We start from the raw sequence: 25,635 nt of genomic DNA, 5'->3' as shown, positions 1-25,635 counted from the left end.
TCCTTGGCAGAGTTGGCACGTGAGCTTCAGTTTGGTGTGGATGACATCAATAGGATCCGTGTGGAGAATCCCAACTCCCTGCTGGACCAAAGTTCTGCTCTGCTCAACTTGTGGGCCAGCAGAGAAGGCAAAAGGGCCAAGAGTAAGTGCAGACTGCTTAAATACTGTCCGATTCATTTATCAGAACATACAAGTTGCTGCAAGTTTTCATATCGGGCTCTGGTTGCAGAATACTCTCTGACCTGATGTCTCTCTTGACTTCCCTGTCCTCATTCATATACCGGTACTTCTCCATTCCTCTTTATCTGCCTCCCACCAATTCCTCAATAATTTTTTTTCCCCCTCAGTGGAGAGCCTGTACGTCGCTCTCAAAAACATTGATCGTGCAGACATTGTAACCTCACTGGAGGGTCCGGCTCCACAGCCAGCACCCGGTTCTTTAGAGGAGGGTGCCTGTCGACTCAGCGACCGTGACTCCACCCTGCTGTCACCGAGTGTCATCAATGGTAAGATACACAAACACGTCAAACAACACACAAGACATACAGTGTACAGTGAATTAACCCATTACATCATAATTACCTTAAAGCTAAACGAGCCATCACCAAGGTTAAATCATTTTGCTGTTTTATTTTATGTTGGGAAACCCTTTGTTTAATAATGTGGATGCTTCCCCATTCAAGATATGTTTAAAAGAAAAGACAGTTTTGATTATTAGAAAAGTTTGATATGACATAAATGTGTATACAAGTTATATATAAACCTGTTTGATTATACCATGATGATCTGTAAAGATCAGAAATGGAAAGGAATTCCTGTTCAAGCAGAATCTGGAAGGAAAGTTAAATGGAGGCTCAGTTTCTTCAGTTGCCAAGTACAGTATTTGGTGTACTTTGTAATCTTTGCAGAGATATATGCTCAGTAGGAATAGGAATTCAGTAGTTCATATACTAAATATTACAAGATTGTTACAGAAGAATCGTTTACCTTCTCCGTGATTCTACGATACACTTCACATTTATTCCTCCCAGGATTTGTTTACTCGAAGGCTTTTTTGCTTTGGTAAATGAATGAATTGTTCACTATAGCTGGATGTTCAGCACCACTAAAAATCTGAGACAAAATGCCTCAGCACAGTAAGGTGAGCTGTAGTTCTCATTTAGTTTCCACCTCTGAAAACCTCCCTGCTTCCCTGTGAGTCTAGGTAACAGCTATTTTACCTTGTCTCTGTTGCTCCACAAGAGGTCACGGACACAAGGCCACCGCGCCTAGTGCACAAGCCACGAGTTCTTAGACCCCCGTTTTTCAGAAGGGGTAAGTTGAAGTTGAACTCGGGGCTGCATGGTGGTTTGCTGCTCATGACATGTACATGATGATGATGATGATGATGATTTGACAGTGAATCTCAAATGGTGTTTTTGAGGTCTGAGGAATGGTGTCATTCTCCCACCATGAGCCCTGGCCTTTTGCAGCATGCACTAACACCACCTCTGTGCATTCCTCAATGGGGCACAAGTCATTTTTTTGTTTTTTGTTTTTTTTTTCAGTTACAGTTTTTCACACCTCATACTTGAGCCCTGAACATGATGGTTCTTATTCTTCTTACTTAATATGAGAAATGAGGATAACTCACTTTGACAAGATTTTAAGAGTTAACTCAGACATTTTAAAGGCTAAACCTTTTCTTTTTAGATTATATGCAAGTGTGTGTGTGTGTGTGTGTGTGTGTGTGCGCGCACGCGCATACATCTTCGTATGTCTGGGATGGATACACTAGTCAGCAGTGGTGTTAGTACACAGATGATAGTGTGCTCTGGGCCTCCATACCTTGTTTCTATTCCTCGCTCTTTCTTTCTATATTTCAGTCTTTCTTTCTCTTTCTTTCCCTGAGAACAAGACAGAATCTGTCTTCTGACTGAGCCCAATAGACAGCAGACATTGCAACAATGTTCTAGCAGTCTTGAACTTTTGTCTTTTGCTCAGGACAATCTCTGTCTGTCCTACTTTCAGTCTGTCTCTGAACCTGTGACATGTCATATCTGCTGCCCAGCCGCCCTGCTCCTCCTCCTCCTCTCCCCTCTCCTGCTCTTCTTCCTCACAGCTCTTCCTGTCCGACCTCTGACCTCATATGACCTCATGTTGACCTCTGGGCCGCCTCCTCCTCTCTTGTCATCTTGTTTTCCTGCGCTCCTCCCTCGTTCAGTTGAGCGGGGATCCTCTCCTCCTCCTCTCTCAATCCAGCTCTGTGTGTCTTCAACAGTTTGTGCATGTGCATGCTGCATGCTTTGCTGTTTTAAAAGTATTTGTTTGTGTGTGAGTGTGTGTGCACATGAGTGAATTTCAGATCTGGGCTTTAATTAATAGTTACATTTGTTAGTATTCAAATAGAGTCAAGAAAAATACTTTAGTTGCTTCAGTTTGAAAGAAATTTATGTGTGTGAATATAACTTAAAATACATATTTACCCAGGCCTACACGAGATGATTTTAGTCTGTATAGTGAGAGAGAGAGAGAGAGATTGATAGAGTGGGGCTTGTGAGTGAGGAGTTTCCTGAAAGAAATAAAGTTTTCTGACACCTTTATGTGCATGGCATGCTTTCAATGTATGAAGTTTTCTTCACAGTGTAAAATGTTTTCTCTGTTCAATGGGTGTATTTCAGTCTTGTTTTTAATGCTATATTAACAAACAACTGTTTTTTTCTTTTTCTGTACAATTGAATTGTGTGTTGTTTAATGCTACGCTGTAACATAAGGTCAGCTGCATAGCACATAATGCTCAATATTCAGTGTTGCTGTGACATCACGTCTTTCATTCATGGGCAAAATAGCTGCGGGTTACTGTAAAAAGTTCTCTGGTTTTTTCTCGCTTATTGAAACAAATGTAAATTGGTTTTACTGAAATTTTGATTTTAAAATCAGTCTACACTGAATATCAAATTAGATTTTCTGTTTTGCCCAAGTCTGATGATGGACTCACTGCTAACATTGTCTGAACGTTATCTGCCAGCAGGGATATTGCTGTGAAGTGTGTTTGTGTTGGTTTGGGTGTGTGTGATTTATTTCTGTGCGTTTGAGGCCCACCTGTGAGCCAAAACAACTGTGTGTCCTCATCTATGTTTTAATGAGTGCAGTATTGTGTGTATTTGTACGTGTGTGTGTGTGTGTGTGTATGTGTGTATGTGTGTATACAGTGATAATGTGAGTAGCGTGCTTGGCAGCCTGTTGTCTTTTCGTTTTGTTTTGGGGTTTTTTTTCTCTGTGCAGTTTGTGCTTCACTTACATCCTGTGCCTTTGACACCTTGTGTGTGTACGTGTGTGTTTGTGTTTAAATAGCAGGAGTGAAGGGAAAGGCTAACCCAAATTCATCTAACTCATTCTAACTCTCTTTCTAATCCTGCCTCATTATTCCTCCCTGTTCACCTCATTCTGACGCCACCACTCATCCTCCTGGCCCAGTACCATCCCAGAAACACACACACACACACACACACACACACACACACAGGCACACACAGACATGCTTACTTACATTTTACTCTATAGCCACAAAAGTGATTGCCAAACTATACTCAGACAGTAAAGAAGTATTTCACCCATTAGTACATACTTTTTTTTTTCTTTTTTTTTTACACCAGTCAGAGTTGTTATTCCATTGACTTGCTGTGAGGTGTTATTTATGGTAGAACAGGTGCTGGTTCAACATATCTGCCCTGATTTTTTTTTTATATATTCTGGAAGCATTTAAAATCTGAGAATAGAGGCACACTTATGAGGAGGTCAGATAAGGTAGACTTTGCTTCATTGTTTCATTATGTCATTTTTTGCAGGAGAGTACCTAACAGATACTGTGGATTGTTTCTTCAAAATATGTCAGCTTGGCTAATAAGTTTTATCAGTCTCTTGGTAGTTACTCTCTGTTGACGCAGCTGTATATTACAACAGTTTCTAGACCATAAATGTACTAGCAGATGAAAGTCATCTTTTTTTTTTACTAAGCCCCACATTTCAAGAAGCTGAACTGCCTCACACACACAAAGTTAAACTGATTGTAATAAAACCTTTTGATTACGCTCACAGTATAGCTTGGGCTCTTTGAAAGGGTCTTATCTGGCACACATATATAAAGGCTCTACTTAGTTTTGAGATGTTTGTGGTTTTAACCCTTTAGCCTGATACATCAGGTAGTGTCACACCTTGGTGCATCCTAACTTTGATTTTGGGTGAAGTACTCCTTTACAATTTCACCTAATTTCATTCATCTGAACTCATTGATGCGACAACATTTACTTAAAATCAATCTCCAATCCAAACCACACGTGCCACATGTACCCTAAATGTGTGAGAGTTTTATTGTCTTTAGGTATCACCAAAGATAAACAACATGTGCTTTATTCACATAACATTTCCAAATCACATATTAATAAAGGCATGTAACCATGCATTTATGTTAAACTTGGATAAAAGAAATGTCACACAATCAAACTATTGCAAATAAACAAATGAGTAAAAAAGCGAGGGAAAATCTCATCTTTTAAGTTTATTGAGACACAGTTAATGTATAAAAAGCCTGAAACTAAGTGACATTAAATCTAATAGTTATGAACTAAACTCATTATCCTGTACTATAAATCAAGACATGAATATGAATCACACTTATTGTGTGCTGAAATTAGCTTTATAAAGAAAAATTATCACTGAATATAATCTGTGTTTTTGACAGTTTGTTTGTGTGTGTCCTTGTGTGTTTTGCTGGTGGATGATGTCTTGGTAATAGGACCAAAGGAGAACAAAGATTTATCGTCAAGAACCCAACAATGTATAAAAATATTTTGTTAATATTTTGTCTGTAAACTTCAAGAGTCATTAGTGATTAAAAAGTGTTGAATAACATATTTTACAATCAATTCATTAAGTAAGACCTCCTGAATCTTAAGAGGCTGCAACCAGGTGGCTGACTATACATTTTAAAAGTTACAATTTAGGACAAAATGTTGACCAGTATTTCATATATGATATTGTAAAGTGCCTTCATTTACAGGCACAGTCAATTAAATAAAATGTATGTGGGTGGAATAGTTTGTCTAATGTATGTGAATAAGTGTGTATGTTTGTGTGTATGACTGGACCTTTATTTGGATGTTGGGGTGCAGACATTTAAATGCATGACTCTTTTGTATAACCACAGGGGGATTCAACAGCAACAGTAACTTGCATTTTCCTCTGCAGAATCTGCAAGTTGCTGCTGACTCCCACTCAGGAATGTGGGTTGGAACGATAATTTATCACAGCTGTGGTATTTGCATCACAGCAGCTAGGTAGAAAAAGAGCTTTTCATTTTTAATCGTGTCTGGTATATTTTGTGATTCCTGGAAAAGTCGCCTACCAATTTAACCAATTTAAAATTACTTATGAAACTGTGTGAATGCTTCTTTTTTGACCCGCTTTAAAATGTACAATACTTTTTTTAAATATTGTAATTGGCTGCATGGAAATCCAACAGCTTGAAGTTTACACTCCTGATTATCTTTTCTGGCCTCTCCAGGTGCAATCAGCTTCCTAAAACTGAATTGAAAACCTTTTCTTAGATAATAAACTAATGATACATTTATATCGTGCCAACCACACAATTAACATGTTGTATGACTCTGGACTCACCATTTCTTCACTTACCAAGGAACATGATTTACGATCTGCAGGTTTACTTAAAAACTAGAGCCCTGCACTGTTCACAGACAATGGATGATACACCAGACCCCTTTGATCCTCACCTCACTCTTACTGCCGTGTCCCAATGACAGTGACCATAAGTGCTTTTGATTTGAATGAAATCAATCAAAATATTCAAACATCAATTAGACAAACCAGTATTGTAAAGATGGAGGAAGACTGAAATGAAAGACTACCTACTTTTCAAATTGAAAGTAGAATTTAACATACCGGCTGGAATTTATTAGAGTGGCTGGTTCACGATTCGGGATCAGTTTATCTTCATTTTCACTGTAAATGAAATGGATTGAAAGATATCTTAATCCTAAATCTGTGGCTGTATTAAGACAGACTAGATTTTTTCCTGGTATATTGGGACAAGGCTGAGCACCACTGTTTCCTCATGGGTTGGAGAAACAGTTGATCCACCACCTCCCCATTCTACCTCAGGCTATGCCTGCGTGGTGTTAGTCTTTCTCTTGTCTCGCCCCTGTCTACCCTCCAGGTTATGGGCTGGTGCAGGAGGAGCTGCTGTCCCCGGCCTCCATGCAGTACAGCTTACCCTCTCCACTGGGCGCAGAGCCCTATTGGCAGGAAGTCTCCAGCCTCGAGTGCGCCCCCATTGCCACCACTGAGGAAGACACATTAATGGAGATGTCGGATGTTCAGGTGTGGCCAGCAGGGGTCAGCCCTTCGCTGGTTACCGTGGAGGACTCATCACTGGAGGGCAGCAGTCGGGCTGACGACTCAGAGGGTGCCACGCTCTCCCTCCCCTGCAGCTTGGGTCGCCCGAGCAGTGGAGCCAGTGGGGCCAGTGGCTCCATCATGGAGCTGGAAGAGGAGGAGGAGGAGGAGGAGGAAGGGGAGGTTGAGGAGGAGGAGGCGCCGCAGGAGCTAGCAAGTGCGCTGGCAGAAAGGGACAGGGTGAGGGCCAGTGGCGCCGTCCCCAAGGTCAACCTAAACGGGCAGCTGGGAGGTCAGAGGTCGGATGGGAGGAGAGGGGATGCTCTCGCAGCAGGAGGAACAAAAGGGGGCACTGGAGGTGTAGGCCTGGGTTCAGTGGAAGGGATTTCTGTTGTTGCAGGCCAGCAGGCGTATGCCCAGCGGTGTGAGATGTCAGGACTGAGTCGGGCTACAGAGCATAACGGAGATAACCGGTACGCTGGCTTAAACTGTCAAGTCAAACTTGACATTGCATTGTGTGTTGTTTTCCACTGTCTGTACTCAAAATGCCAATGTGTCTCCTATATCACTATGGTTTTCTTTCATTTCTTTTTTTCTCTCTTTACTTTATTTGCATTTTGCTCTCCAGAGTGGTTGGAGGCGGAGCATTTCAACCCTACTTACCAGACAAGGATTCCCTGCAGGGCTGGGTGGGCTCGGTGTCGTCAGGACATGACGTGCCAGGCTTGCGCGTGGCCCAGGAGGCTCTGCTGACTCCGGTGTGTGACACTGGTTACTCTTATGTGCTGCGTGGGCACCTCCTGCAGGGCACGCAGCTCTTTGACAGGGGGCTGGGCTTTTCTCACCAAGAGGCGGGCCAACATGCTTGGGAACAGGAGCTGAGGCGGGGCCAGGTCAGGTTGCCACGCCGACCAGCCGCCGCTTCCTGCGCCTGGAGGGGGAACATCTTTGTCATCACTTAATCATTTATTATTATCAGATTGGGGGGGCAGCCATTCAATTGGATTTTTTTGCTGACGGCCATCAAAAATTTTAAGCCTCACTTAACTACTGAACAATCATCAAAATTGATTATTTTGATGAAGTCACAGAACCTGACCAGAATGATGTGTTGTGTGGTGCAACACATGGAGAATATCTGTCATGCCTGATGCTTTTTTTCTTTTTTTTTTACATTTCCTATTGTAAACAATTTGTGGGTGTTTAAAATGAGTACTGTGAGCTGTTATTAATATGTAAATTGTGCTATTTCTGTACAGAGAGAGGAGAAAGAGGACTATGCTGCAGAGGCACAGTTTGTTTCTGAACATGGAAACGTCCTTGCTCGAAAGGTGAATCATTCGCATCATTTGCACTGAGTCATGTTCTCACAAAACACTGTAAACCTGGGCAGACAGCTTTTTTCCACATAGCCTGGCACAAAGTGTGGGAAATTAACAGCAACCACAAGCCAAATATTGGTCAAATGTATTTTGTCCCCATCAGCAGATTTAACCATAAACTGACCATGATCCTGAGTTCACAGAACAGTGAGATGTTGCCCCCTCCATCAACAGCATTATTGTCACCACTGGCAAAACACATTTGTGTATTTATTTTCTTTCAAACTGATTGGCTAATAAAGTTCCACGCGGCAGTTACGACTGGTAAATTTTGGGGACAGATAAGTTGCTTTCCTGCTCTGATCACATGTAGAGGATTGAGAAGTTAACCGGTCCGAGTGTTGTCTCCCTCCCTCCCTCGCTCCCTGTTCCAGGTGGGGGTGGATGTGAAAAAGGGTGCTCAATCAGTGCAGCGCACCAGTCTGCGAAGAGTTAAACACTGAAATACACATACTACCCAGTCCTCCAGGTACGGGACACACAGCAAGCACTTGTGCATCCCAGTGCTTGAATATAAGCCTGTATGGCAACATAATGCACTCCGATAGAGCTCGATAGTCTCTCACATGCTGTTCTGTTCTATTTACGTTCAATATTAGAACCCTGGATTTGGCATTCAGTGCGCTTTGATAATATTTTTTGGGAATGCCAACATTATTTGCGTGTTATTGGTGTCTTTCTCTGTTCCCTAGGAAAGCCACTGCCAAACCATCCTCCACAAAAACACCACCAGACCGAACAAGGGAAGGAGCAAAGGAGGAGAGGAATAGTAAGACAACGACTAAGAAGCGCAAACTACAAAATGGCACAGAATCATCCTCGCCGTTTGACCATGGAGCACCATGGAAGAAAAGAGACAGAGAGAAAAAAAAAAGAGGAGTTCGACTTGTAGTTTTCTAACATTTGTAAAGAAAAATATCAACTAGACTAAGGCATGATGGTTCTTTTTTTTACATAAATGTCGGTAAAACAACCAAGAAAAAAAAAAAAGTAACAAAAAGTGCTTCCTGTGAACTGTAATCGCATGATGACTGCTGGTGCATGCCCTTTGACCTTTTGAACTGTCATTATCTACAAACTGAAGGGGTACAAGGTATGGGGATGGCCCATGCTTGGGCTGCAGGCCATTTTAAGGACCTTATTCCCGCCCAACTGGAATGGAAAGCAAGTTGAGTCCAATAATACTACAGCCAAAAAAAAGTCCCACAATGGATGGTTCTGTATACAGCTAAGCCTCTGCTGAGCCTACCAATGCTTCTTTCACTGGACCCTTTCCCCTGTTATTCTCAATGTGATATATGCACTCTATGCTACGTGGACATGTGTCAGTGCGTGTATGTGTGTGTATGTGTGCGTGTATTCTTCTCTACCGCATGTGTTTCTTGCTTCTGGCTTGGCGCTGAGCCCTGCCTCATGATTGGCTCGCTGCCCCTGTGATGTCATGGCGCGCTCAGTGCTGGAATGAGAAAGCCGCTGTGCTCCCCTGCTTGTGAGTGTTCCTGTCTGCGTGCGCTGGCGTCTTTTTTTCCCCCTTTTGTGGATGAAGCTTGTTTCTTGTTATCCATTCCTTTGAAACCGGTCCACCTTGGTTTTAAGCATTGTCTAACCTTGATAGGGACGTGAAGCTCTTTCACCCCTCGTGTTTTCGGGAGAAATGAGTTTTTCGGACAGCGGGGAATGTTTTCTTTGGAAAGGGGTTGGTTGCTTGATTGCAAAGTGCAGCAGCTCTACGACACAAAGATCGCCGTTTTCCTGCTTTGTGACCTTTTCTACCTTCTTCCTTTTTTTTCTCCAGCAGCACGTCACCTTGACTCACATCCTTTGTCAGTAGCCTCAGTCAATATGCAGTAAAATCACAGCCCTCTCCATCACATCTTTCGCTTCTCCATTTAATGTTACTTAACTTTGTGTGTGCTCCCTCTTTATCTGTTTTGCAGTGGCTGTAGGGCCCCACTGTCGAATTCTGGTTCATTCATTTAAAACAGTGAATGAAGTGGAGCAATGGAGGATCTGATTCATGTGAGGATGTAGTCATTTGGAGGATTCTTAGGTTTAGTGATGGCAAAACAAAAATGTTGCTACGACAACATGCTATTGTGGTAGGAGCTGTGCAGCCAGGACAGACAGGTAGCACTGTGATTGTCTTATTAACACTGACCCCAGACTCGTGAATCGTGAAGACACACAGACATTCATATATTCAAACAAAAAGCACATACACACACATGCATATGCACACACATAATCACAGAACACGTAATTAAATAACTGTTGCCTGGTCAAAGTGTTGGATAGTTTTTTCGAAGTTTGCTACAGCAATAACACTTAACAAGAGCACAGAAGATGGAGGCTGGGGTTCTGCATATCTCCATTAAGGATCTAAAATTGAAAGATGTAACCGACTGAACTCCTCATCGAAGACAGAAACTCCATCTGGACAAACAGCAGTCAAGTTTTTGACACTGGGCAGCTGTGCTTATGTTTGAATGGCTCCATCGACCTTGATGGGAACAAGTCAGAGAGGACACGCTGACGCAAGATCAGATGACTCAGCTGTAGCAGTGATGGGACTGTGGAGGCCTGGGAGGGATTATTTATTTTACAGCATTTAACGTAGCAAAATATAAACCAGGATGTGTTAATTTAATACACCAATACCTATTAAGGAGTCTGCTGCTGCCGTGAGGTGGAGACCACCTAACTCCATGTTTTGTTTTTGTTTTTTTGTGAGTAATTTAGTTGTTAAGTGTTTCACACTTTTCAGACACACTGGCATCACTGTAAACCACCTATCATTCTCTTCATCTCTGAAACACTTTATGCAGAAACCTGACGGCAGCACTATCATAGTAGCACACGATTCCTGGAAATCAAAACACAATATTTATGTACTGTAACTGCTACTGTAGCCTGAATGAGTGAGACACTGAATGAATGGATGAATAAGACACATTAGTTACACATTACACAAATTTTCCCCATTCTCAGTCTGTGCACGTGAGAGCCTCATCCAGTATAACACGTATCACGTTTTCCACTGTTACTCCACTCAGGTTTTCAGTTCTGCTCTGTCAGAAACAAAAATGTTTCCGTTTTTAATTTCAGAGTCCTCTCAAAAGACAAGCGCAGTACACAAAGTAAGTGGTCCAGAAATCTTTGGTGTTGGGGGCCTTTGGGGTGGGATGGGGGTGCACGGTGGGGTTTTTGGTAAGAAGTTATGAAGCAAGATTGTGTGTGTGTGTGTGTGTGTGTGTGGTGGGGAGCTCGTTTTCTCATTTAGAACCATTTAAGAGCCACGCCAAGTTAAACAAAAACAATTTCTGTGAATTAGTGTACAACTAATTCATTTCCTGTGACATGCGAGACTAAAAACAGTCCTTACAGTGTTATATTTTTTGACCTATTCAGTAATCTTACCAAAGCAGCTTTTCTCATAAAGTGAAGGTTTTAATTTTGAGCCTTGAATTCATCCAGAACACCCTCTCTATGTTCACGCTGTGTTGACAGCTTTTGAGCAGCCACTGACTCCTTCAGTATCTATGTGACTCACTCTCACCCATTCTGTTTATTAGTCTCTCCTTGTCATCTTGTACTGTATCAGCACAAGAAAGAGGTTGGATTTGGCCCTTTAAACGAAGCTACTTAATCTAGTTTGAAAGTCATAGTCCTTAAGATTTTCTTCACATTAAACCCAATTTTTTTTATATTTTTGTGGCATTTATTCACAGTGGCGATGTTGGTCTTTCACATGCAGGATTTAAATCAAAAAGGAGAAGGATGATTCCTTGTGCTGGACATGATGTCTTGAGTAACGTGCAGGACAACATTTGATCAGCATTAGTGATTACCAATACTGCATTCTTTAGTGTTCAAAACGAATCTTGTAATCTCTTCTGTCAGTATCCATCAAGGCTGCAGATGCAAAACGTGTTTGAAGAAACCTTTCAAATGTGTTTAGAGTACTACACTTTTCTTTGGTGGATCGTCAAAAATGTGTTAGATATTAAGGTTTCATCAGGGAAGACAGAACTCATGACCTCAGTATTTATAACATTCTGACTCCTGAACATGTTTACCAACAGTAACAGCAGATGTTGCTAAATCACCCAACACTGAAATCTTTAGGATTATAGCTTTAGTTAACGCATTCTTTATCCCTTTGTTTAGTTAAAATATTAAAATACTATTTTTAATCTAGCGGAGTTTACTCTTTTTCAATGATGCATTGAGTAATTTTATTTTCATTTAAAATCTCTTTGCCCTCGGGTGGATTTTTACATAAACATAATTATGATTTGTCGTCTGAATGAAACTCGTTAGTGAATCTCTGCACAATTCAGCTCCACCATGCTTGTGTTGTATGTAGAGAGAGAGTGTGTGTGTGTGTGTGTGATAGTACTTGTTGAATCTGGGGAAAAAAGAGAGAAAGTTTTTACCAGGCTTGTGACTTGAGAGGACATGTAACCTACGATGATGTATTTAAAAAAACATAATAAAAAAAGAGTATTGTAAGATTTTAACTGTTGCGAAGAATAGAGCTCACCTATACTCCTTTTAGAATGGATACATGACAATGTAAACGCAATATCATATTACTCTATCCTAAGGAATGCAACTGCGCACATGCACAAAAAAAAGATGTTTTTATGAAAATATATGTATAAATATATGACAAAATATATTTAATTAGAATGCTATGCACCCTCATTAAGTTGTTATGGATGTTCTTTAAGCATTATGTAGACTAGGCCAATGCCCACATCATGGGGAATGTAGAGGCTTTGTAGCTATGACCACTTGTTTTCTTTTCTTTTGTATTGTCCTGGAGAGAGGATAAACAAACGTGAACATATATATACAAGCCTTTCAGTCAGAATCATTCTGCCATGAAGATATGTATAGATCATCTTATCCTGTACACCAGCTCAAACCATTTACAAGAATTAATAAAGATGTGACATAAATGTTGTATGTGTTTTTGTAAAAAGTCAGATCACTGTGGGCTTTTTGTGTATTTCTGCTTTTTAAACATAAGATACCAAATGGTCCTATATGGCTTATTGTGCGCTCAGTGAAAGCTGAGAGTGGTACAAGCACCTAATGTGATATCTGGCTGCTACATTTGCATTGCTAGGAAATGCACTTTTTCCAAATATAAAGCATATGATACTGATTACACAGGTAAAAAAAAAATGTACTATTAAAATCATTTTTGTTTGTTTTCATTTTTAATGAAAATGTTGTCCTTTAAATGTGTCCCAAATTTTTGTCACCTGAATGAGACTTTGATAAAAACATCATTTAATCAGGCATAAAAAGGGTTAGCTATATCAGAGAGACCCCCTGTCACGCTTCCTGGTTTCAAAAGGATTTCTCCTAGTAGTACAAGTTAAGGACAGTTCTTAGAAGGGCTGTGTGCGCATAATGTGGTTCAAGATTCACAGCCATGATACAATATGCTAAAAGTTCAATGACAACAAATGTTAGGCCTGTACAGATTAATCCTTAGGCACAAAGCAAGTTTAAGCAATACCACATCCACGCTGCAGCCATTTTCGTCTGATGTCACGCTCCAGGCGGGAAGCTCAAACGTTGGGACGCCATGGAACTTTTGAGCTCCAGGTTGTCAGGGACCCAAACTTTGTTATCTGACGGATTGCTATCATTTCACCGCCTCCCAGCTGATCAGCGGCAGAATAAACGGTGGACAGTAAACACATCATTCCATATTTTAAGGTAAAAACTCTTCAGTGATAACCAATTAATGTTAGCTAAAAGTAAACGTTAGCTTTAGAAAACAATGCTAAAGTTAGCATTCAGCCTTACAACGTAACGTTAACTCTCTTACTGTTTGTTCATCCCATCTTAGAGATGTGACTTTATGCTCACTGGAACGCATTTGTGTGTGTTATGTTCATACAGATAACACCCAACACCAAGGTGTTTTGCAAGCACTTCAGCAGTGAATGTTTAGTGCCAGCTCCCAGGAGGTATCCTCCAGCAGTTTGTGTGGTAAGTGAATACGTATTTACACGTTATGTGAATAAGCCTGTTGAATCTGTTTATTTCGTGGACTGTGAGGCTTAATGAGGGGTTGTGTGTACATACAGTGACGAGCCTGCTGAAGGAGAGACAGATGCAGCTGATTCTGAATAAGAAATTTACAGACAGTCGGTTTTGTTTTTTGTTTGTTTGTTTGTTTTTTTTAACAGATGCAGGTTTCACACATATTTGGAGTTGTTGTCTTCTGATTTTAGTGGCATGTGCTGAGAAAAATTCACAATCTTATTTTAGTGCAGTCATTATTTTAATTTTAATCAATCCATTAAACAACACGCATTGGGTTAATAATACCCTAACGAATACTGTGGTTGAAAGAAAAGGTTCAGGAGCAAATGTTTAACTAGATTAGCAGGTGTATTAAAATGATGTGATTGATGGGATTACCCCAGCTCTCAGTCATAATCTAAATACAGCGAAAATGTGAAACAGGAACCGTATCATGCATAACTTTTGGCACTTTTTGACTTTCAGTGACTGATCAACAGAAACCTCATAAAACAACACAAAAACACAAAGTTAAATAACATTACAAAATAATGAAGTAAATTTCTCACTTCTTGCCTATGGTCCTTTTCACTGTGTGACAAAAGGAACACAGTATACAGTACACAGTCCTGAGGTATACCGACTGGCAAAGCCTCATCCAGTCTAAAAACAATAAAATGTCATGCTGGATTAAGAACTGAAATTGAAACAGCAGCATCAAGAAAAGGTCTACTAAACAAACGTAAAGGAAAACATACTCTGGCACAAAAAGTGTTTGTTTTCCCCAGACAAACATAATATCACATTTCATAATGCATACTACTGAAGACAAAAAATAATGCAGCAAATAATTAATGATAATGAAATAAGTGAATGAACTTAAAAGTTATCTTTCCAAATTGTTGCATAAAGTTATTACACAGAAGAATGCCCAGAATATGGTTTAGTTTATGTAGTCTGAGTTGAGAGACGTAAAGGAGGTACATTTAAGTCTTGACAAAAGAGACAACATTGGATCTAAAATGCATCAGGAAAATTGTGTACAGCTGTACCAGTCACACTTGTCACTTGTTGTCATTTCAGATAAAATAAAAAACTACTCCAGCAATCTTAAGAGATGTCACTGTGGAGGTTTCCTTAAATTTCAAGTTGGATATAAACAAAACATCTTGACATAATGTAGATGGGATGATGAACAACTGCAGAGGTACTCGGAGACTTCAGTGGCAACAAACAAAACAGCTTTGGTCATTTTTTCAATGTTTTTAAGATGACATAATTAATTTCAAATTAACAATGATCACATTGTTATTTATAGGAGAGAAGTAGCATACAGCCTGAGAAAAATTCTAATTTATTTTCAAAACACTCACAGTGGTCGATCCTACAGACTTTTTATTCTTAATTCCTTGCATGATGAGAGTCTCACCTGATGGCAATGATGTTTTAGTTGAGATGCATTCTTTGACATAAGTTATTCCACACCGTGCGCACACAAACACACACACACATTGCAGCACAGGGAAAATGCAGAACCCATCAACACACAGACACTTCATCAAATGGATCAACCTCGCAAATTGCATTCACTCTTGAAATTCCCTGAAGTATCTTATAATTACAAAATAAAATAAAATAATTGGCCCCAGCTCTTCTCCTTCATTTGCTAACATTATATTACTGAGAAGTTATGGCCGCTAACTCCCCCTACTGGCCAAGTACTAATCCACTATTACTGAACATTTAGTATGTTGTAGTTATTAGGATTATTATTATTACTACCATGAAATCGTCCTTCCCATGCATGAAAATAAATTAAACTTTGCACATAGGTCCGGTCCCTTTGCCAAACTTCTTGAATAGGCATTGCAAGCAAGAAGACCAGGTGGTGGTGTTTAAAACTTTGAAAATTGATAACAAATCAGCCATTCATGCTATTACTTTGCAGTTTCCACCAAAATGTTCAGGGGCTTTGAGTCGACATCAACAATGCAACGAAGCAGTTTCAGACTGTCCTCTTAAGTCATAATGTGAAGTGATCTGTGATCCCTCACTCAGCAGGTACCTCAGCAAGCTCGTGACTTGCCCTTGGTGTTTGCCCATGAATGCTTAAGATATAGTAAATTATATAGCTATAGGCTGTAGTCCAGGCTGTTTTGCTGACGGACTTTCATGTATTGGTCATAATCATATGTGAAGCCACCTCATAATTCACTTCTCTGGGTACCTCAACATGATCATGTGGGTTTAAGACCCAGGCGCCGTAGAATGAGCATGTTGTATCTCCTCAGGCAGTGCGCTCTCATAATCGGAGGCATGACTTCAAGGTTTAATAATTTTGGTCCAGACAGTTGTGCTGATGGACCCTTATGTATTTCTCATTTGTCTTTCTCTTTCTTCTTACTCTTTTCATAATACCCACTCCTGTCTCAGTGCTGCGCAACAGATATAAACTCCATTAGTTGTTGAAGTGAAAAGCTGCAATCTACATTAAACATAAACTGCGCTGCATAAAGACCTAGCAGAGTGCATTTTTGCCTGGACTGGTTTTTCTAGGGGGAGGTAATTTTACATTTGATTTTTTCTGCGTTCAGAACAAAATGTAATGAGAGTCCGCATCAATGTAGACTTGCTGAGGGAAGGTTTTATAACCCACCTCAACTCCAATGTGATTGGTTTGGGATGGCATTCATTTGGTGAACCCTCCGCAAGGACGTATAAACAGAGTGAAAGTAGGTTGGGAGAGGGCATAGCGGAAAGGTCCTCAGGGTGCTTTTCATTAAGCCAGCAAGTCTCCCTGCTTCCCTCACTAGGGTCTCATCCACACCTCTTAGCTCCTTGCAGCGATCAAGAGAAAGATGCAAGGAAAAGATGGAGGAGCTGAAATTGCCAAAAGAGCAAGCCCTTTGGTTCCATAGACAAAAAGATTATGGTTTGAGTTAAAATGAGTTTACTTACATAGCACACGTAATGTAATGTAAGTAAACATTAAGTGTATAACATAAATTAAAAATATTACACAACTTTTTTTGCTCTAGGACATTTGCACCGAAAATGACATGAAAAGTGCAAAAAATGAAAGTGCACTGATAACAGGAGAACTGATTGGAAATATTGGTGTGTTATTCATGCACCCTTTAGTGACACCAGGCTGATAACGGACTTTGAGGTTGAGGCTATGAAAAAAATTTACAAGAGTGTATTTTATGATTGACTGGTTCATGATTCAGTCATTTCACAAGTAGTTTTTCCTGATGTGCTGTGTTTAAAGAACAGCCCGACCGTTTACTCTGGTCAGCTGGTCAATCAATAAAGACATTTGACCAAAGGGGTGTTGGCATCCGTTTAAAAGCCTCTGCATGAGATACATCTGTTTCCTTGCTCTAAGGTCCTCCAGATGCCTCCTCTCTCCTCCTCTTCTTAAGGTTCATTTAGGGCACTCGAGGATTCCTCCATAATGGTGGAGGGAGAATGATTTCCAGATTATAGGAGGAGAGACAACGTGAGGCAGCTTCAGTTAGAGTAATGAAAACGACGCTTCTTTCTTCCTACAGTAGCAACACTTCAGATTTGGTGTGAGCAACACCAGCCCAGTCATCGTAACTTACAGCTGTTTGGTTTTTATCACCTAATTTAGGCTCATGATCCCTCATTTCACCCGCACAGCATAGAATAAAAGCTCCACTTTGACTCTATGTCTAATAAATACAGAACCATCTTTAGGCTTCAAAGTCATGACAGGACAAGAGTGTAGCAATCGCACTGCTTGACTCCTTCATTGGTTGTAAACATGAGGGCTGGGTCTGTTAGGGCTCCATGTAGGGCAGTGAGAGACTCTGAGGCACATGCCATTCAGAAACTGATGAGGGATCAGTGTTTGGAAACTTGGCTCTTCCGGGATCAGCACTGGTCAAGGGTTTGCATCTGGTCCAGTATCAGAGTTTGGGGTTTGAGATGTCGAGCACGGTTGGATTCTGTCATTCTCTGCTGCCTTTGTGCAGAACTGCTGCTCCAACTGTTGCTGTCCTCTGAGCTCTTCTTCTCTTACAAGCATCTCATCTTTCTCAAAGACAAACTCCAAGGTAGGCCCTTCTGTTGCTCCCTCCTCAAGCTTCCCCTCCCTTGCCAGGCGGAGTTTGATGTTCATGCCGAGAGGTTTTTCCATCTTATCTGCACAATAAAGAGGAACAACAGATGGTATTCCAAATTAAAACAGAAAAGAACTGAGATTTGACATTTGATGTAATTGCAGTTTGCCTTCTGAATAATCACTGTAATTTTGAATGTTGAAATCTAATTTAGGGATGATAACATAAAATTTATTTTTAGTAAGAACAAATGGGTTGAGGATTGCGAAAGCCCAATTTTCAGATTTTGTCCTTTTCATAGGATTTGTTAAAAATAACAACAGAGAATATCCTTAGCCTTATCCTTTAAACTCCCTCCTCCTCCTCCTCACCATGTCCCAGCTGCCTCTCCTTGGATAGCAGCAGCACATCCACATTGTGATGTTCCTCTAGAGCGGCTGTGAGGATGACACCCTCGCGACTGAACAGGAAGACCAAAGGCAGGGTTATGTCTTCAGTGGAGTCACCATCTCCAACCATCTGAAAGAGGGGAGTGTCCTTGCTATTACTTCCTTCACGGTGGTCTGAAAAGGAGAATAAGAGAATAACTGTAACCATTTTGAGGTCCAGCCTTTAGTATTTGGCAAAGATTTTAATCTCAGCATATTATGTTTTGAGGTTGTTTCACCTTCCCCGATATTCATCCTCACCTATAAAGATGACTCCTATGGCTCCTGCCTCTTGTAGCCGGCGAGCCTTTGCAGCGAACATGCAGTCACCGCGCAACGCCAGGGCAATATGGCCTTTAACCTCTGCTGCATTATCTATTGGCCCACATGCAGTGTAGGGGGAGGCTTTCACTATGCCGCCCTTCACCTGCAGCACATGAAAGTAGAGCACTTGTAGCATTTTTAATTTTTTGTCATGTTACAATTACACGTGGGATCTTTAATGTTGGTACTTTATACTGTAGTACTGTGACACTGGGAGCTCACCCCGTGCTCCTGCTTGGTGAGGTCCATTCCAAACTTGGCAGGTCCTGCTGTGAGGACCGTCCTTCCCAGGAAAGGGGGGGATATGAGTTGAACAATATGAGGGACCACCTCCTCCTCCTCAGGCATCTGGTTTACCTCTGCCACAAGTTTCACCCGGTACACTGCCTTAGGCTCCTAACGGGATTCATATTTAAAAACAATTGGCATGTTTCATTTAAGGAAGGGTAGTTGTATGCTATCACCTGTTGAGATTATATTACGGTTTAGCAAGGAATTTGTGAATACTGTGATCCTGTATCCAGGCAATGTTTTTACCTTCAAAGCAGTACATTTATTACCTTGATCCCAATTTCTATTAATATTGCTATTAATAGCTAAAAATATAAAAAGCAGCAAGACAGGCAGGACTTCCTGTCATGTGGTGAGTACAAAGTAAAATACCTTCTGACTTCTGGTGCCTCCTGCCATGACCTCATTTAGTGGAGTAAGAGAAATGCCCATACTTTTCAAGAACTCTACTGGCTCCATACCATTATCATGGAGCGGCAGTTCAATTTCCCTGTAAAAAATACGAACACACCCAAGTTAAAACTCAAAGTAATCATGGCTAACAAATTTGTTGAGGGATTTCTCTCTAAAATCAGCTGGACATACCTGACAGGTAAGGGGTGGAACGCTCGTCCCACCCCTGTGAGGTACTTGTAGCCGTCCCGGATGGTCTTGGCAAATGAGGGGTTGTTGGGGAACAACGTCTCCATGCTGGGGCAAGAGTGTGTGAACAGATCTTCTTCTTGAGGGACAGCAACTGTCTCCTAAAACACAGAACTAACAGTTAGCTTATTAGCTTCTACACTCATGTCAGTTCACATGAAAAGGTCAGATGGTAAGTCATAAAAGACTCCATAATGTAATAATACACAAAGGACCTATTTTTGAACACTAATATACAGTATAATTTATATACCGTATTGTTGTCTTGGCAGGGTGGCTTGGTGGTGGATAAAGATACAGGAAGAAGGTGAGCCTCTGTGGTGAAGATGTAGTCATCGATATCTATGGGAAGCTCACTCTTCTCCGAAAACAGCAGGTAGAGGTATTTAAACATCTCAGCCAGAAAAAACGAGTCCATCCTACACACAAGTATAAACATGCATATACAGAGAAAAATGTGTTATTAAGCATTCATGGAAGATACAAGTATTTTTTAGTTGCACTATAACAGTTATTTTATCATCAGACAGGTTTTAGCAGACTAGTTTTAAATAATATCAGTGTAGACCTGTCTCGCAGCGTTTTTATACCTGTCCTCATGCATCCCTGTTCGAACATCTTGCACAGCAGCAAACCCGCAAGGCACCCTGGCATAGGCATTGAGCTTTTCCACAATGGACTGTCCCACTCTGAGGTAGTAGGGGTCGCCAGTGGCCTGCAGAGATAAAGATAATATCTCAACCACACATCTCACATGGAACATTCAGTTTGCTCAGTGTAATGGTGGTGTCGCATCAATAATTAGCCTACTTATAAATGACCTGGAGTGTCGTATTTTTAGAAAAAGGGAATTACAGTGTGTGCCTTTTGGTTTTTCACCTTATAGAGGTAGTAGGTGCTTTCCGCAAACTCTGGTCTCAGTAGGTGTTGGCCCCAATGAACTCTAAACTCTGTAGTGAAAGCCTGCAGGGAGTTTAATCAAAGACGAGATGATGAGATGAGATGAGAAACAATAAATACTTTATCTTGCCAACACACGCCTACTTTATGTAACTGAAGACAGCAGAGCAGAGATCATTTACCTCTGGAAGAAATTTGTGCTGTTTGGTGACTTGGTAAAGCATTTCATGTGTCTCAATGGCTGGTTTCAGATCTCCCCTCAAAACCTGTGTGAAAAATCAACATCACTCTAGGAATGTGTGCAACAACATCTGTGCCCTCTACCATGTGTTAATGTTAGCAAATTTGATTAATTGAGTACAGTCTTAAGACAGCATCCCTGACCTGTAAGCCAGGGAAGAATGCCAGGAGAGAGTCCATCCAGCTGCGCACACTCACAGTGGGGTTGTGCATATGTACATTGAGCAGCAGGGGAGGCTGACTGATGTACTTCATAATGGCACTGTAGTGCTGTTGGAGAGAAACATCATGATACATCATACATTAGCAAACAGTGAATAAAGTCTTCAGGAAACAATTAGAATATGAACACAATGATCAGCTAAGGGCCACTCATGATGCAACAGGGAGTATAATACAAAAAGTATCAAATTCTTGGGGACAGAATTCTATATGGACAAGCAGTGATGGAGGACTTACAATGTTGAACCTCTCCAGAAAAACATTGTCTCCTAGGAGTATGTAGGCCTTCATCAGATACTCATAGTATGAGTCGATACCAGCACCAACTCCACTGTCTGAAAACACAGACGTGAGAAGACAGTCAAATTACTATAATATGGTGCATGCATAGCCAAGTGTCATATATGACAATATGTACTACATGTGTATTTCAGAATAATGTTGTGTACCCACTGTCTGTGAGAGAGCATGTATGGTTGCAGCTTTTATCTCTTGTCTGTACCAAAGTTTTGATGGTTTTACATTGTGCATTGCGTGTGTTTAAATTGCCTCACCCCTCCGGACCCATTCTTCATTATGGATATTGATGACAGTCCCCACCAAGTCACTTCCTCTCTGTCTCCTCTCCCAGAGGACATCCAGGGCCTTCCTTGCATTTTCCTTTAAAACAATTATAAGAATTAATATTGTTCTGGTAAAAGTAATGACATAATTAAATTATAGTTTTATCTTTCAGCAACAGCTATAATTTCTTTTAAAAAAAATAATAAAGTTAAAAGGTATATTAATCAAAAAAAAAAAAAGAGAGTGTAGTACCTCAAACACAGACTCTCCTGATAGTCTGCTAAGGGCAGCAAACTCCAGGATCATTGTTCCAGCACATGCTGTGCAGGTGTCTGATTCAGTGCCTGTGCGTGAAAGTGGGTTTAGCACTCCGTACCGCAGATTCACCTGAAAAACCCAAAAATGAGAAGTTAATCTCATCCCTTCAATCAGCTTAAATTTTACTTAGTTACTGAAATAAGCAATAAATTGTTTATTAGTTCTTCTGAAGTTCACTGTCTGTGAAGAACTGTTTATGCTGTGTCTGCTCCATCTGAACATAATACAACTAAAACAATAAATTGCCCTTAGTAGAGTGCAAATGTCCACCAGGGTTAGAGTCAAGATGACAGCAAAGATAACAGAAAACGAGGTAGTATTCATCTTATATCACGCCTAACTTTAGACGATCATTAACATATCGTGTATGAAGTTAACCTACAGATGCTCCGGTTCAAGATGAGACCAAACTTTAATTTGGATGTCAGTTTTGACATCATGACCAAATTATGATATCCTCTAAATAATATCTGTAATATTCAACAATAAAAGGAATACCTTTGGGTAGGGAAGGCCACTTGTGGTGTTAAAGGCAGGCAGTAATCGATGGCCTAGCTCTTTGGCCATGTGTAGGAGCTCATCACGATACCACAGCATCCTCTCCCCACGTTGACGTAAAAGGTCAGCCATCACGTGGGCTCCCAAAAGCCCTCTGAGTAAAATTAAAGGAAGGAAGAAGATACAACAGATTGAGATACTTTATTCAGCTGGACATTTCTGTCTAGTAATAGTAAGACACAATACTGATTCCACTTCAGTCAGATATTGTAAATGTTAATCTGTTAAAAAACAGCATCAACTTATAAATACAGTGCAAGGCCAAATAAATCACAGACATGTTTCATACCCTAAAACTCTGATGTTGGTCTCAAACACAGACACCACCACATCGTTGTCCAGGCGTACATCTCTCACAGCCTTCCTCACTGCGTCCTCAAACTCATCAAGCTTATTTAAGACCTACTCTTGCACACACAGAAAAATAAATCTGTTATCAAGTAGGGAGAGAAAAAAATGACTCAGAAACAAAAGCAGATCAAACTTTTTATGCTTGTAAACAAAAGAAAAGTAAGTACTCACCACCAAGGTATCAAGGGTGTCAATTAATGTGAGAGAAAACCTACAGAATAGGCAGAAAAAAATGATGAAAGCCTCTGGCACAGCACAGTGGAGTTTGTCTTGCTTTTTTGTTAGCCCCACTTAACCTCTGACTTATACAACAAGTGATATTTTTATAACCTGATGTAGTTCTAATCTGAGTAGCAGAAATCTAGGAGTTTAAAAAAGCAACTGTAGCACAACTCTGTTAAGGAAGACTCCAGGAAGACACAGCACATAAAGCCAGTACATGTGGCTTTGACCTAAAATGATAGATGGTCTGTTCGTTGATAATTAACTTACTTGCCCAAGGAGTCATCAATGTCCCCTCTGTTGGGCTCCTGGCCACGGACTCTCCCCCTGCAGCTCAGAGGCATCAGCTCATCTGCTGGATAGGCATATTTCTGCAACACAAACAACAGTAACTGCCTACAAGCTTCATTTAACAGTCATGGTATCATTAAGGAAAGACAACTGGAGGCTCGCGAATTCTTTAGGCAGAAAAAGAAACTAGCAGCTCAAAGCTAAACACCCTAGACAACTTCTGGATCACTAGTGAAACCGTTATTTTCCTAGCTATTTCAAGATTGATATTGGGATTAAAATTAAATCTGATATCCCAGACTCCACACCAGGGAGAGCACTGAGCATTTCAAACTGTAAATTAGCCTGCTGTGTATATGTCTAAATTGATGAACAAATTTTTAAATTCTCAAATATTAATACTTACCAAATAAAATGCAGTATTGTGCGGACAATACTGAGGACCACAAGTGAGAGTCAGTGAACTAAAGGGATTAAAGTGTGCATACACCATTTAAAGGGTTTCTTTCATAGCCAACAACAGCACCTGAGTTATAATGAGGGAATCTCTTTTATGTGTATATCTGTGTAATCTTAATTCCTGAAAGACATCTCTGTCATCACTGATGAAAGTCAAATGAATACTACTGAGACCACCACTAATCACAGAATGTTCTACTGGCATCTGCTGTATCAGACTGACAAAATGCCTATTTAACTTCTGAATAACCTCACAAAATGTTCTTGTTCTTGTGAGCTGTAAAGTAAATTTCCCCACTGCGGGATCAATAAAGTTCATCTTATCTTAAATCAGACCTAACTTCACTGACTCCTCTGTCCAGCCACTGATTTGAGCTTTTCAAGAATTCCAGTGTATGTAAAAATATACTGACAATAGAAGTTTGAAGTTTTCTTTACCAAACCTCCTCGATGAAGACAACAAGCAGAAATATGTAGGTTTCGAATCACAATTAAGTTATTAAGTTAGAATAACTAATGTTGATGTATTTCTTCAACTTTTCTTAACCTCATACATACAAATATAAATGTAGTGGTAATCGGAATTATTACATCAAAGAAACACCTTACCATGTAACTGCCATAAGCGTGATCAAACATTTCAACAATCTGGTCCCTGCAAAAGAAAGGGAAAGAAATAAATTAATCAAATGGCACCAACCTGTAATTTTCACAACACTTCGTCGTCTTCAGCATCTGCTTGTTCAAAAACACATGTAAAAAATGATGAAAATGTCAGTCTAGACATGTCTTCACCTGATAACAGTCTTCTCCTCTGGCGTCATGCTCTGACTCTCTTGACATTTCGCCCAGCCAAGAAGACTGGCGATCAGTAGGGCCTTTAGCATCATCCCTGTGCCAGATGTGTGGCTCATTCCCCAGCACTGTTTGTTTCCTACTCTCCTCATGTAGTCTTGCTTCGGGTTAAGCTTTAATATGGACAAACAAACTCCTGTCCATTGTCCAACTCCCACACAAAGTCAAACAGTCCAGCAGGCACAGGTGTCCTCCTTTAGAGCCCCGATCATCCTCGTTTTGGGAGAGAGACGGATGTAGATAAATGTAAGATTCCTCCCAGCTCCATTTCCATATTCCAGTGAGGTTGTTCTGTAGTTGATCCAGTATTGTTACGACTATCACATGCTCACAGAGCACTTCAGCTGACCATGTAAACACAAGATAGCTCCAGCTGAGCCTCGATAAACAACGACTGTTGACGATATCCTGATAAAACCAACCACGAAGCACCGGTTAACAAGAGAAAGACCACACATGGATAACAGCACACTTATTGTTGAGCCTAAAATGGTAAAGAATTATGAAGAAAATATTGTGGTAGTTACCAAATTAATGACATAGTAAGACAATGTAGCTAACACTTGCTAACCATAATAGTGCTAGGAGGTTCCCTATTGCTAGCCAGCTAACAAGTTGCTAGTTCGCCGTCAACAATGCAGGTTGGTTAACGTTAATTTACTAAAATAAAGCCACCTAGGTCTAAAGATCATCTTGTTCAAAACAAGTGGTTCACTTGACGTGTAAACTTATTATCGTACAGTTAAATTGCCGATGACACGTAGCCAAGTATCACTATGGCTGTACGGTATCCTGACGTCGAGTGCCTAGCTGTCAAATAACTGGCAGGCTTTTTGCTTCTCCGCAGCGGGCTGAACGGGCTGCGCAAAGATCTCAGGCAAGCCCTACTTCCACGTCAGTTTACGTGAAGTCTTCCTTTCGGTAATTTCTACCTTTTAACTTGATGAATATATGACTAAACAGGGTTCAGGGTAGAAATGAGCGGAGAGTTTCAGTCTGACTGTTTAACAGATGTCGGATTTTTGTTCGGACAGAGTGGAAGGCATCCCTGACAGACTGTAC

At 40.7% G+C, this 25,635-nt stretch overlaps 2 protein-coding genes and 1 long non-coding RNA gene across 8 annotated transcripts in view; 2 read left to right on the top strand and 1 right to left on the bottom strand.

The window, feature by feature from the left end:
- ank1b (ankyrin 1, erythrocytic b) overlaps positions 1–10,792 on the top strand; it is a 63,394-nt gene extending 52,602 nt beyond the window's left edge. For 2 of the 5 annotated variants that reach the window (XM_046375357.1, XM_046375355.1), the window contains 7 exons: positions 11–142; positions 348–506; positions 6,212–6,863; positions 7,019–7,148; positions 7,650–7,721; positions 8,147–8,241; positions 8,465–10,792. In XM_046375357.1, the coding sequence (XP_046231313.1) occupies positions 11–142; positions 348–506; positions 6,212–6,863; positions 7,019–7,148; positions 7,650–7,721; positions 8,147–8,215 (1,214 nt within the window). In that variant the 3' untranslated portion in view covers positions 8,216–8,241; positions 8,465–10,792. The remainder of the gene's footprint in view (positions 1–10; positions 143–347; positions 507–6,211; positions 6,864–7,018; positions 7,149–7,649; positions 7,722–8,146; positions 8,242–8,464) is intronic. The other 3 variants (XM_046375354.1, XM_046375356.1, XM_046375358.1) reach the window with 2 other exon arrangements.
- A 2,319-nt stretch (positions 10,793–13,111) lies between these two features.
- On the top strand, positions 13,112–20,658 carry LOC124051553. The gene is made up of 3 exons (XR_006841843.1): positions 13,112–13,508; positions 13,695–13,784; positions 19,866–20,658. It is a non-coding gene; the product is annotated as an uncharacterized LOC124051553 (long non-coding RNA).
- On the bottom strand, positions 15,198–25,586 carry si:ch211-282j22.3 (ER degradation-enhancing alpha-mannosidase-like protein 3). Of its 2 annotated transcripts, none has more exons than XM_046375027.1 (21): positions 25,101–25,586; positions 24,514–24,981; positions 24,328–24,373; positions 23,239–23,339; positions 22,918–22,957; positions 22,685–22,797; positions 22,336–22,489; positions 21,772–21,906; positions 21,510–21,615; positions 21,193–21,290; positions 20,878–21,003; positions 20,676–20,759; positions 20,473–20,556; positions 20,184–20,308; positions 19,847–20,012; positions 19,537–19,694; positions 19,324–19,441; positions 18,883–19,056; positions 18,598–18,763; positions 18,280–18,471; positions 15,198–17,990 (listed from the first exon to the last, which is right to left on the bottom strand). In XM_046375027.1, exons 2-21 carry the CDS (start codon positions 24,663–24,665, stop codon positions 17,731–17,733), a joined length of 2,598 nt encoding a protein of 865 aa, XP_046230983.1. In that variant the 5' UTR covers positions 24,666–24,981; positions 25,101–25,586; the 3' UTR covers positions 15,198–17,730. The 2 variants fall into 2 exon arrangements, with proteins under 2 accessions (XP_046230983.1, XP_046230984.1); XM_046375028.1 differs by having other exon boundaries at positions 25,314–25,586.
- Positions 25,587–25,635: the final 49 nt, after the last annotated feature.

This window comes from Scatophagus argus, chromosome 20 (genome assembly GCF_020382885.2).
Source record: "Scatophagus argus isolate fScaArg1 chromosome 20, fScaArg1.pri, whole genome shotgun sequence".
In the NCBI taxonomy this organism is placed as follows: Eukaryota; Metazoa; Chordata; class Actinopteri; family Scatophagidae; genus Scatophagus; species Scatophagus argus.
This window is presented reverse-complemented; position numbering and strand designations above follow the sequence as displayed.